The sequence below is a fragment of the Xyrauchen texanus genome, chromosome 40, assembly GCF_025860055.1.
Source record: "Xyrauchen texanus isolate HMW12.3.18 chromosome 40, RBS_HiC_50CHRs, whole genome shotgun sequence".
Classification (NCBI taxonomy): domain Eukaryota; kingdom Metazoa; phylum Chordata; class Actinopteri; order Cypriniformes; family Catostomidae; genus Xyrauchen; species Xyrauchen texanus.
In genome coordinates, this window is record NC_068315.1 from 11,183,961 (window position 1) to 11,197,784 (window position 13,824).

General features: G+C 36.1%; 1 protein-coding gene across 4 annotated transcripts in view; it reads left to right on the top strand.

Annotated features, from left to right (window-relative positions):
- Positions 1–3: 3 nt before the first annotated feature.
- Positions 4–13,824, top strand: part of LOC127633861 (vesicle transport through interaction with t-SNAREs homolog 1A-like) — a 164,658-nt gene continuing 150,837 nt past the window's right edge. For all 4 annotated transcript variants that reach the window (XM_052113219.1, XM_052113220.1, XM_052113217.1 and 1 more), the window contains exons 1-3: positions 4–191; positions 7,339–7,397; positions 8,322–8,432. In XM_052113219.1, the coding sequence (XP_051969179.1) occupies positions 98–191; positions 7,339–7,397; positions 8,322–8,432 (264 nt within the window). In that variant the 5' untranslated portion in view covers positions 4–97. The remainder of the gene's footprint in view (positions 192–7,338; positions 7,398–8,321; positions 8,433–13,824) is intronic.

The window sequence follows — 13,824 nt, forward strand, 5'->3', positions numbered from 1 at the left end:
CCCGGAAGGGACGCCAACGTCAATAACATCAGACCCAAGCAACAGTGTGTAGCGCAGCCAATCACTGTTATAATCTTTTAAACATTAGAATACAACAATGTCTTCGGATTTTGAAGCGTACGAACAGGATTTCGGCACCCTCACGGCTGAGATAACCAACAAAATTGGAAGAATACCCAAATTAGCCAGTGGTAAGTGGCTGTCAAATGAGCAAATATTAGCAGCGCATACTTTTTTGTGGAGACAAATAACTTACTTCCTTTAAATCCTCACTCGTGTCGCTGAGGTGTCTTGTTGGTGTATTATTTAGAAACTTGCCACATCGATTGTCAAATGAGCTATGTTGTCATGAGAGACGTGGTGTCAGATATGAGTGATGTGTGAGGATTCATGATTTGGGTGACATGGCTCTTGGATCTCATGTTGTGTGTTGCAGAGATTGGAGTTGAAAAAAGTTTGACACTTTTGGCGGAGTAAGAATTGCATTGGTAAATTGCTTCCACTATTAAACATAACAGAAGATACTGGGCAATACAACAATATACACACAACATACAATACAGTAGTAAGATTATGTGGGAGACCAGTTGCAAGAAACTGGACCCTAATCTGACACCCTTACTCTGTTTTTATTTTGATTGTCACTGGCTGAACAGTACAACTGTCAAATTAGTTTTGGATTGTGGATTAGGATTAGACTAAATGTAACACAAATTAACATAATTATCAAGCCTCTATGATGAACTTAATGACAAAGAGTGTTCACAGAATGTCTGTGTTGATATAGTAAATGAATGGGCTTTATACCAAAATGTCTATACCCAACAGTCATCTTGATCATAGGGTATGATCCATAGACCAAACAATTACAATTCTGTCATTATTTTCTCACCCTCATGAGTGGTTCTAAACATGTATGACTTTTTATCTTTTGCGGAACTGAAATGGAGATGTTAGGCAGAATGTTAGCCTCAGTCACTATTCACTTAAATTGCTTCTTTATTTTCATACAATTGAACAACACACGACACTAGTCAAGACCCATTTGTATTGTGAGTTATTACGAGTCCTTCATGAAAAAGGCTGCTGCAGCCTCATCTCTGCTGTTCATTTTTTTTTAATGCACAGATCAGATGTAATGTGTTACCATGGGAACAATGCTATGTAATGAGTGTGTGGTTATAGTAAGAAAATGCTCAGAGAATCCAAAAATATCCTCAACCCTTAATAGATAAAGAATGATCAAACTCTGTGTCTCAAGGACTTCCTTTCCAGTAGTAGTATCTCATATTTTTGGTAGTTTTCAACAGAAAATTATGGACTCCAAAATCTCATATAGTTAACACAAATTGTGCATATTGCTGCTATAAGTGAAATGAAATAAATTCTCAGTATTATTTGATATTCCTTATTCTTGTTTCCCAGAGAAGTTCTGGAATCACATTCTAGTATAAATAATTGTTTACTTTCAGGCAACCTCTTTTTTTTATAGAACATCATGTGTTCTTTATAGACTATTTCAAGGATGTAAACAATAACAAAAGAATTAAAACCCTACTGACCCTAATGCATTTCCGGTATCATTAACGGATCCTTTAAATATGGCTTTTACTTAATATATTTTCTCAAAGATCATGAAACGTTTACCTGAAGTGACTTATCCAGATGTGTTGTTGAGACTGAGCATCTACGTAAGAGAGGTGATGAAAATGTATCATAGTTTAGATGCTCACATTTATATTCTCAACGGAAAGATCAGGAATATTGGACTGCTCCTATCATAATCAATGACGTTGTTCAATTAAGCTGTCTGCGTGACCTGCCTACAAGGTAAGGATTAACTTTTTTATAATAAAAATTCTTCTCTTGTATCTTATTTCTTATCTTCTGTACAAATTGCTTGTTAAGTTCCTCATTTGCAAGTCGTTTTGTTTAAAAGTTATTTGTTTGTGACTTGCGTGGCTTCATTCTATATAATCGGAGCGATCTAAAGTCACTTTTAGAGCTCTGCCCCTTCAACTTGCAATTAAATGGCATACATTTTGTTTACCCTCTCAGCTGTCTTGCTTGACTGCAGCGGTTCAAGCATCCATTTGTGGTTGCTTTCTCGAAGATCTAAACACTTTAATTTCCATTAGTTCCAGGCATCCAGGGAGCATCCAGTTACCAAACAACATGATCCAAATTTTAATAATAAAAATTTTTGACATTGTGTTAATGTTGCTTTTATGCTAATGATGCATGACATTGTTTCAGGAATAACATTAATAGAAAAGGAAAACAGGTTCTAAGGAAAAAGGCTGAACTTTAATTTGTGTTAGATTAATTAAATATGTGTTAGAGTTATTTAACCTGAAATAGAGTTATTTGCTTAAAAAATATAATTTTTTCTATTTACCTTTTGGATTATATTTTGCACTGTGGATACGGAATTCAGTATGAACGTTGTCCTGATTTGACTTATGGATCACATTTTTATTGAAGGATATTGAAGGATAGCCTACCTGTTTCTTCACTTAGTTGCACTGAATACCCTAATAAGCTGACTTTACTCTGTTGATTGAGTAATTGTGTCTCCAAAAGTTGTGTATTAATTTCACTTAACTTGGTGTTCTTATAGAATGAACTTAACTATTTAGGCTAGGTTAAAGTAACTGGATGCATGTAGACTTAACTCTTTTGCTATTTAAATATTGTTGTTTCTACTTAATCATTTTAGTTGAACTGAATCAAATTTAGATTGTACAATAACACTGCTCTAAAAAAGAAGATTATAACTGATTCTAAGTTGTCATTAAATGAGTGTAATTTTCCACTGAAATGTATTAAGTTGCACTTGCTGAACTGAAATATAGTCACAGATCACCCTTATAGTAACATCATATGAAACAACTATTTGGAACAAAACAACATTAATAATACTACAAAAGAGCTAAAACCTCTATTAATTCTTAATAATAATTATATTTGCCCCTATAAGTTCCTTTTGACCAAGGAAACATAGCCTAATTAAATTCAAGCGCAAGGGATTATGGGTATTCCCCATGTCCTCAATTTTTTACTCAACCGTTTGATTTAGTAGCACCAAAATCTTAAGCCTATTGATTTTTAAGATAAATAAGTTAAATGAAAATAGAGATGTGAGCTTCGAGTCAAAGACCGGCCATTTCAAGTAGGCTAATGTTTATTTAAGACAACTTGATTTTTCCAGTAATGACAACATTAGGGTTTTCAGTGTGGCTATGCATTGTCTTCATATGTACAGTATTTGCCTGTGTTTGCTCATTCTCTCATTTGCTTATGACGTGGTACTATTTTCTCAATAATTTTTATTATTACATTTTTTTATTATTGCTATAATCAGTGTATAAACCCAGCAATAAGTAAAAGAAAAATTATGTAGTGAAATTTTGCCAAATTTAAGTTAGACCCATTTTGTTGTGCATGAAGGGAAAGTATGGCATTTCTAAAAATGATTAGGTCTATTATCTGAAAATACTTATCAGTATTCAGGATGCTTTCTGATTTAGATATAGCTTTTTTTTTTTTTTGCTCACCTTGTGAACAGCTCTCAGACACACAGTTCCGTTTCAGTTCAAAATTACATGACTTAAACATCATATCTGCAATACAATTAATATGATATAAGATCATGCTCTGAATGTGCTAGATTGAAATTGAAAGTCAGTTAAATTAAATATTACTTTTAGACAGTTTTCATGTAAATTCTTGCTTTCAATCAATATGAACCCTTATAGGTCTAATAATATCCTGATGCATGGGCATTCGGCTTCCTTTGTATGTGGACAAAAAGTGCGAGAGATTAATAGCCTATTCAGTCATAGAGCATATGCTCAGTTCGGTAAGCGTTGCCAAACAATTGCTGAACACAATTGACTTTTCTTTGCATTATTTAAGCATATTTAAAAGAATGAGAATGTGCAATTTGTTGCTTCTTCAGCGCTTGGCAGAAACAAACAGTGTGTCATCATACCAGCCCACCACCAGCTGTTAAATGTATTTAAATAAATCCACTGAATATGAACAAAGCCATATGCAAAGAGAGCTCATTAGTGATGGCCAAACCATGCTCACTGTTGCCAGAGAAGTTCTGCTCTTGAATTTACTTCTCAATTATGCCCATAAAGGAGCAGTTTTCGTTTTGTTGCACAAGTTTGTTTACGACCGTGCGGTCTGACAACAATGGCATCAACAAAGGGGATTATGTTGTTGTGCTCATGCCATTGTACCATGTCACATATGTACAAACACTGATAAAGGCCAATGGACAGGTAAAATGCTCTTGGCCATTTCTTGCTCAAGCTGTATGCGTTCATTCACACAAGAATCGCCAATGTTGTTTTGTTTTGTTGAACAGTGCAAAACTTGCTGTGAAATTTGAATTTGACAATAAATGCAAGGTCTTGCTCCATTAAACATAAATGTGTGTTTTGTGTTTTTGTAGGTAGATTTGCACTAAGAGAACCATCTGTCAATCACACACAAAGAAAAATTGTGCAGTGATGCAAAGCTAACTTTTCTCAGTGAAATGCTTTACCCAAAGAGCATCTGACCTTGTGTTGCTGCCCCATGCACCTGCAATAGTGTGATATATATTTCAACTTACCCTATGGTAGGGGTGAATAGAGGCCCCTCCGTTTGCTCACCTTGTAGAGAATTGCCCCTGGCTGTTTACACTGTGTGGGCTTTGCAGTTGCACACAGATTTTAAAAATGGATTGATGACCACCAAAAGACATTGGAAAGCCAAAGGGCAAAACAGAAGTTCTCTTTAGTTTCCAGCTTACCGACAGCATCCTGGTTTGATTTCAGTTGATGTTACTACTTAATGAATTGTGTTTTTGGTTGGCATGGTTTGATGTGCTTCACTGGTCTTATTTGATCAGTGGTTGTACTGGTGGTCTTTTATAGAGTTTTTATTATTTATAGTATAGCCTACTTGTATCATGCAACGCTTACATTGTAAAATGAATACCAGTCCTTTATAATGAAATGAATGGGGCCAGTCCATAAACATTAATATACACCAAGTTTCAAAATATGGTTATCAGACATAACCATTTTATGTGTTAAAATGATTTTAGTGTTTATAAAACCTATTACAAGGTTTACCTGCATAACGTTGTCATGGCAAAACGGACAAATTCGAATATAACTTTACACAGATCAGGATTGTAAGCGATTTTATCACACTAAAATCATGTTAACACGTAAATTGTTAAAGTATTGCGGCGATACTTTTGAAACAGTATGTTTTAACATATATGGACTGGCCCCATTCTCTTCCATGTAAGCGCCTGACTTTAACCACACATTCTCTTTACTTTAAATAGATGAGTGACAAGATGAAACTATTTTTTTTGTGGCAATCAACATTATGCAACAAAAGGTGTTGATTAAGCTTTGGCTAGCTTATATTGATCCTGGAACATTCCTTTAACTGTGAGTATATAGCATGTAGCCTACTGTCTCTTGTACAGTATTGCTTAATTATAAAACGGATCGTGTCAGCTCTAAAATGTGCTTGGATGAGAAATGTTCTATGATTATCAGCACCTAGTAAATTATATTTGATTGTTAATTTGCTTGGCAATAATAAAGAGCTTGCAGTTAGCCTAATTAAAAAATTACTTTGTGGAAGAATATTTGGGCCTTATTGTAATTATTGTTAATAATAAATACAATAGTAACAGATAAATGGACTGGCAAGGAGGAGGCGGGAACCGGCTGAACAGTCAACATAAAGGTGAAGGAAGGGGCGAGCAGAGACACAGAGAGAGAGAGAGAGAGGAGAGAGAGAATTATTGCTCGCTGTCTCCTGGACGCCCTGTCGCCTGGTCCTCAACCACTCCTCCGCCCTCTGGTGGAAGCCAGCTCGCTCCTCCCCCCGGCAGACGGTTGCGGTTCCTCCGGCTCTAGGCGGCAGGCAGCGTCCCCTCCGTCCCCCGGCAGTTGACTGTGGTTGCTTCCCGGGGGATGGCAGTGGCGAGGACTCCGTGGCAGCACATCCCTCCTCTCTCCCGGGTTTTGGCACAACTGTAACAGATAAAAAGTTGTGCAAGGAGGTGGGAACTAAATGTTTAATGATATAAATGAACTTAAAACAACATAAAACATAAACAAACAGACCCTCACAAATGAACCGCGTGTGTCTCCCTCTCTCGAACCAGCGTCTCTGGCTGCCCCTTATCTCGCTCTCCCACTGACTAGCTGATTCAGCTCAAGTCAGTCATTAAACTTGATTCCCCAAAGAAGTACAGATAAAGCTACACTTCAGCTAAACTTTCACATGCGTAAGGAAAAATTACAGATTGAACAGGATCCCACTTCGCCAAAGGAAACACTATTCACCCTAATAGTGACTTTACACGAAACAACTAATTACAGTAAAACAACATCAATTATACAAAAAAGAGCTAAAATCTCATAGAATTCTTCACAACAACTAAGTAAATGCCCCTATAAGTTATTTTTGACCAAACAAACATGCTTAAATTAACATGCTCCCATAACCTCAGTTCTGTACTTGATCGTTTGAGTTAGTAGTACTTAAAATCGTAATCGTATAGATTTTTAAGCCAAAGAAGTTCAAGGAACTCACAATTATTCTTTTACTTTATTTAACACTATAAGTTCACCTTATAATTCATATTTTGTGTTGTACACATTAATACAAATGAAGTAAAAATTGTAAACCATTTTTTTTTATAAATTTACATTTTTGAATAAGTTATGTATTTTGTTACATTTTGGTTGTTGAGCCAACAAATTTTTTTTCAGTGTAACAATACAGCCTCTTGTGGCTAATTGCTTCATTAAAAAAAAAAAAGCTTCATGAACTCAATTGAGAGGGGTGTTGGAGACTGAGTATACATGTATTTGATCTAGAAAGAGCTTTGTTTGTTTTATTTCAAAATGTAATTTAATAAGATGATGTACAAGCAAATTACAAAGAAAACATTTGGTCATACTCTAGGCTATGTTGTGGCCTGGCTCTTACCAGTGGCTTAAAACCAACACAACCTCTTTGTGAGTGGGTGGCAGAATGGCAGAGTTTGGCAGAGCTGACATCTCTCTCCTCTTTTAAGTTGCCAAGAAGCGTCTCGGCGCTCCTTCACGAACTAACAAACACGTTTACACATGGAAAAATAAGACACATCAAATATGGATCTTTGTGCGTCGAGAATGTGTAAATATATCTTCAAATGCAAGCTTGTTTTTATTTGCTCCCTTGTTGTTGCGGGGGAGTCGGGCTGTTGTCATAAAGCACAGCTCCTCCATCCACTGATCAATATGTTTTCCTCTCTTTCCCTTTCAGAGGAGAAGACACAGCTGGTTCTAAATGTCGACAAACAGCTTGAAGAAGTCAGAGAGTTGGTGGGTCTTTGATCAGTAATTTCCACTCACTCGTTTTCTAAATAATGAATTTGGAGAAATTTCCCCCCTGCATAAACAACACCTGCAATGTTGCTGGTGACATCAGACACTCTTTATCTGTCTGAAGGCTGCTCGGTGCTATCAGTGTGATCACATCCACATAATGCGCTTTTAAGTGACACCATGCAACACATTTCACGCCATTATTGGGGGAAGGTGCCGTGGCAGGTGCCGAAAGGAGGGATGTGTGTCGCATGTAAATTGTCCCATCATGTCATGTTGATTGGACAGTGTAAGTCAGCAGGGCCCTTTTGTGCACGCCGGTTTGCTCACATATGACATGGACACATGTCGTAGTTGTCAGAGCTGAACTGCACAAGAGGTTTTAATGAAGTGACACCTCCTAACATGACTTGATTTGCTGGGTGCTTGAATCAATGCCTCTGCATTACTTCCATGTAAATTAGTTGACAGTAAACAAGCTAGACATTTAAACTGTGTTGTAGATATCAGTTTATGTGCCTCAAAATGGCGCACTCATTTCTTTGCCCATCTTTTTCTCCTAAAGAAATAAGTAATACTTTTGATAAATATGTTATGATAAATTATGTACACACATGAGATCCACCAAATAAAATCTGCTTTATTTTGCATAAAGCTTGGAAGTGTTATTGGGCCGCCATATTGAGATCACATGATCTCGGTTTATCTGGGTTACCACCCTGTTATTGGACACAATCACTTACAAAATAAATGAATCATGGCTGACTGCAAATAGCACAGTTCAACAATTGCTTCGATAACCAAAAAGTAAATAGTCCAAGATGACTACCGTATTGGCCAGTGCAACATAAACAAAAACTACTGAGCACTACTTTAATAGTTGGTGGTTTGATATTCACTGAATATAATTGATGTTTCTAGCTGGAGCAAATGGACCTGGAAGTTCGAGAGATCCCTATCCAGAGCAGAGGCATGTACAACAGCCGTCTGAAGAGCTACAAGCAAGAAATAGAAAAACTTGAGAAAGATTTTGTGAGTATGAAAATCCTCCTTAAAACACAACGTGTTTACATGTTACTGTTTTCTTATTCTTGTAAACACACATATGCACAGGCTGAACCATAGTTCTTCAACTTTAAAAACATTGAAGGTCATTGATATCTCTCTGTGGTTAATTCAGAGTGTATTTTTGAAACAACTACTTGGGCCAAAGAGAGTGGGCCTGTATTTTTCTCCAGATGTCCTTGTTTAGTTATTTATAACTCTTACCTGCCCATGAAGTATCAACACACATCAAACCTTAATGAGACACTTTTCCTCTGAAGCCAAATTTTCCCTGTACTTGTTTTATATCACCCATGTTTTACTGCCTCCTTGCCCCCTGTTTTACTCCCAAATAGTGATAATCCTATTCAGATGTCTTTCTGCGTTCCCTGAGGTTGCCACGTTCACATACAGTTGTGGTTTTGAGAAAATAAACAGAATACAATAAACAAGCTTGGATTCTTTGTGTTTTGGAATCTGAGATAATTCTGTCCTTGCTTGTGTGCCTCAAAATAGTCTTTGAGACCAGGTTAATACACTACAGTATATTCCCTGTTTCTTTTAAACCTTATGAAATTATTTTAATATATGTAAGTGTATTTTAGAATCACATTGGTTTGACATATGTGTAATTTTTCCCTCTGTTGAAATGAGACCTGTTGTCTTTATAATCCACTTCATTTACTCGTGCCACCATATGAAGTCACAGCACGCCTCGAATTCTCTTAATCTGAAGTCCTTGCTTTTAAGTCCAGCACCTGCACCTAACACACGGTTTGGTTGATATCAATTACCAGATGGCTGTGGCATCAACAAAGATTCCAAAAAGCCTGACATAAATGAGGAGATTTTTTGAAAAGGATCTTTTGCCAATGATCTGATGTTGTGCTGCTGTGCTGATAGCTCAGATCACAGTGGAGATCCCTTGTCTCCTAGAGGCCTCACATTCCTCACCGTGGACATTTAATTGGCCAATGATTAATCTTTCACTTCTCCTGCTTGACTGTTGCCATGCTTAATTATCATGCAATTAACACCTGCTGTGAAGGGGTTTAGTGCACCATTCATGGTTGCATTTACTTTGCCTTTCACCTCATTCTTTTCACATATATTTCGATGCAAACTAATCATGGATATGCAAGATGTTGGTTACTGTTAAGGTTTTAATCAAAAGTGTTTGTGCTTTCCAAACTTGTACAAATACTATCAAAATAAATGATTGAATTTTGATTGAAGTTTAAGAAAATGAAAACCTTTAATCTTAAAGACAAAATTAATTGTAACAAGAACTCAATCTTAATAATAATACATTATTAAAAGTAATAATACTGATGGATAGACTTTATTATAAAGTTCTATTCCTTTGCATTAGGTATCATGAACTAACAATGGCCAATAATTTTTACAGCATTTATTAATCTTGTTTAATGTTAATTTATGTTAGTTCATACTGGATAGCATATGCAACATTAAATTAGAAAATGTATTAGTATAAATAGAAATTAACATCATGTGACAGTATTTATTATTGGTAATTCATGTTAATTATTGCATTAAATGTAATATATGCTCTACCTTATTATTAAGTGTTACTATGCTTATAATATTCAAATTATAACTATTTAATAAATTATAACAAACCGGTTTAATTTAAAATGTGGGTTATTCTACATATGTAAGTTTAGTCTATTTTATCAGATAGATCACATACTTTTGTCTGTGTTTTTTTAGGATGAGATAGTTATTGTTCTGATTGAAAGACATTTTTTCTCCTTCGAACTTTGAGTTTATGCACATTTGAAGAACAGATCCCCTTTGAAGCCTGCAGTAAAAGCAAACCCCAGAAAATTGTCCTAAAGCCGGGAGATTCAGCTGGCTTCTCAGAAGTGCCAAATGCTTTAGTGTGGATAGCTTATCCTCTCTGCCACGCAACGTGAGCACACACGCACACTTCTAAGAGGTGTCAGGGAGTGGGCCATCGCTGCTTTCTCTAGAAAAGGAGAGGCTTTGTTGTGCTTCCACGGGAAATCAAGGCCTTGTCCTGCCCTTCCCCTCCTCTGGCCTCCCTGGAGCTTCTCTCTCTTTACCCCCTCTCGCACTCACCCATTCACCCGCGGTTTGAAGTCTTCACTTCATCCCACTCGCTAGACTAAGCCTCTTGTTCGGTAGCAGACGGGGACCAGCCGACCCCTTAACCCTGCCATTTTTCAAGAGAAAATAGGCAGATATCAGAAGGACACCCCGAAGGTATGCTTGCATCCTGATGGCTTCATTTTGTTTATGGTGGCACAGGGTCTTAAAACCAAGAACCCCTGTGGAGCCCTTATATTAGCAAAAAGGCTAGAGCGCTAAAGAAATTAAAAAAGAAGGTAAACTAAAAGCTGATTTGTGCTTGATTATGCCATGCTAAAAGTCAGGGGCCGGAGTGGCATGCCTCTTAGCGAAACCTTTGATCTGGCAGAAGAGTGCAGTAATGGAGGCATAATTTAATGAAGCCAATTGAGTAAACAGACCGTACATCTTCAAAGGAACTGGTAAAGTTTATCCTATGCCTTCATACGTGAGCCAAACAGACCCCTTTGTCACGTAAGGATGGGCTAGCAGGATCCATTTTCGGTTTTCACATTTGTATTAACAGATATTAAGTGTTAATATAATTAAAAAAATTTGACAAATTACCTTATCATTTGTTCCACATTATTGTCTCCAGTTTCACATCATTCCCCCCAGTTTGAATAAATCCACAGAAGTTTTGAGTAACAGAATCTCAGATTTATTTGATATCCTGTAATGTCATAGCAGCTCCGGGTCAGGATAACTCCACCATAACATTTACATTTCTATTAAAATTAGTATATTTTCATTATCTTTGTAATGGGGAATTCAATCTAACCAGATTTATGCTTAGTTTATAAACATTCAGATTTGCATGATCAGGCTTAAATCCACTTGGTTCTTACACATTTCCTTCCATGAACATCAGATGGCGACATTGTTCAAGCTATCAGTCAGCCAATTAAGCTCATCACCACTTATAAGCAAATTGCTAATCAAGCCATTTTCTTAGATATTGAACATTAGCTACCACAGAACAATTCTTTACTTTGAAGAACTCTGAGATTAAACTCTAAAAATGTCCTAACTATAGGGAGTAGTTGGTTGCTCACTCAGCTGGGTGAATGTTTGAGTACAGACTTCTGTAATCTTTGTACATACACTAAAAGACACTTGCTTATGTGATCTGCTTTGTCATCAGCACTATAGTTTTAATTTCTCATGAACTATGTTTTTCTAATGGACTGATTTCTTTTAACTTGTGATTAATAGTCATTATTGTCATCGGCTGAATATATAAATCAACAGTACTCACTGTATTACTGAAAGTGCTTCACTATAGTTTAGGTATGTTAGTTGGCATCACATTTACATAACCAGTTTGCAGCATGCAATTACATTTTAAGATAAGTTTTTAACAGAAATATGAAATTGAAAGTGAAATGCTTACGATTGCTCTTATTTTTGGTCACAAGACTTTTGGTCATGTTATGCATTGAAGTTATATAAATGCCCAGACACAGGTTAAGCTTTCATCAATAATGTAGATCAGTGTTTTCTAAACTATTTTGTTACGTGATTTCATTTTAGTTATAGGACATTCATGCTGAGATTAATAGTAATAAGGCTGTGCTTACGTGACATGCCACTGAGATGTCATCATATATGCTGTAATATATATATATATATATGTTTTGACTGTGTTTGATTATTAAGCTTGTATTAGTTTCCACAAATTTTCTGAATGTATTTTCTACATACTGTACAGAGCAAATGTGGATCTGAAGTCATGTCACTTTGGGTGATTGCAGAGAATGTTCATTGTTTTACTTGTTAAAGCCATAATCACAATTTTATTATTTATTTAGTTTGAAAGAGTTTATCTATTAAATCCTTTTGTAAAATCTCACAATATAATGTATTCCTAAATCAAGAAGTTATTTGACATTATGTGTATGACAAACCTGCCCCAGATGTAGAAGGAAAAAAAATCCTTAGACTTCCGTAGTTATTAGTAACCCATATTCAAGAACTCTCATAACACATTTACTTAGTGTGTGTTACTCAGACACTGTAACATATTTAATTATCATGATTTGGCATTGGATGAAGTCAAGGAATATTTATCATAACAGATTATAATTATTAAAGTCTGTCTGGCACCAACAATCATCAATGCAATTATATAATCAGCCAATCATGTGACAGACGTGCATAAAATAATGCAGATACAGGTCAGGAGCTTCAGTTAATGTTCATCAACCATCAGAATGGGGAAAAATGTGATCTCAGTGATTTGGAGCGTGACATGATTGTTTCTGCCAGATGGACTGGTTTGAGTGTTTCTGTAACTGCTGATCTCCTGGGATTTTCACACAACAATCTCATAAATTTACTACGAATGTCGCCAAAAACAAAAAACATCCAGTGAGCGGCAGTTCTGTGGACTGAATCACTTTGTTGATTAGAGGGGTCAGCAGAAAATGGCCAGAATGTTTTGAACTGACCAAGTCTACGGTATCTCAGAAAACTGCTTTGTACAATTGTGTTGAGAAGAATAGCATCTCCTAATGCTATTCTGAGATGGTGGTTTTCACTGTTTTGGCAGCTTGAGGGGGACCTACACAATATTAGGCTGGTGGTTTTAATGTTGTGGCTGATCTTGCATATTTTTCTCAGAGGTGTCTGACCTCAGTAATAGAACACAATGACTTGTATTACTGTAATGCTGAGACATTTTGTAAGGTGTAAGGATTAGATATTATGACCAATAACATAACACGAACTTGACTATCAACCTTTATTCAAATCTATTGAAGGCATTTGCTGTAATATATCTATTAGTTAGAAAAGTGTGTTTGACCACAAAGGGAATTTTTGCATTTGCAATTGAAATTGAAAGGAAATATGACCTAGTTGTCCAATTTTAAATGTATTCAAGATGTTGAAGATGTCAGATTCTTGAAGGCTTAGTTTTGTAAGGGTGAAATTTGTTACAAATTCCAGACTCTCTTACAAATGTAAATGAATGTCTTTGATACATGATTTTTGACTCGTCGTCAAAAGTCTTTTTATAGATTTATCAACTGACAACATTATTTGATGAAGTTACTGGTCAAGGTCTAGGTCTAGGATTCTGCCAAATTTTCTAGGAGTTTGTTAATTCCCTTCAGGGATTTGTCAATAATAAACCAACCACAGGTTTGTCAGTCATTTTGATGAAATCCATGACTTCAGTAAAACTTTGCTGCACTTCCCCTAAGTTTACTTTTAATCGTCGGGCTCGTCTCATCCGTAGACTTGTTGCAACCTTTGGTGTGCTATA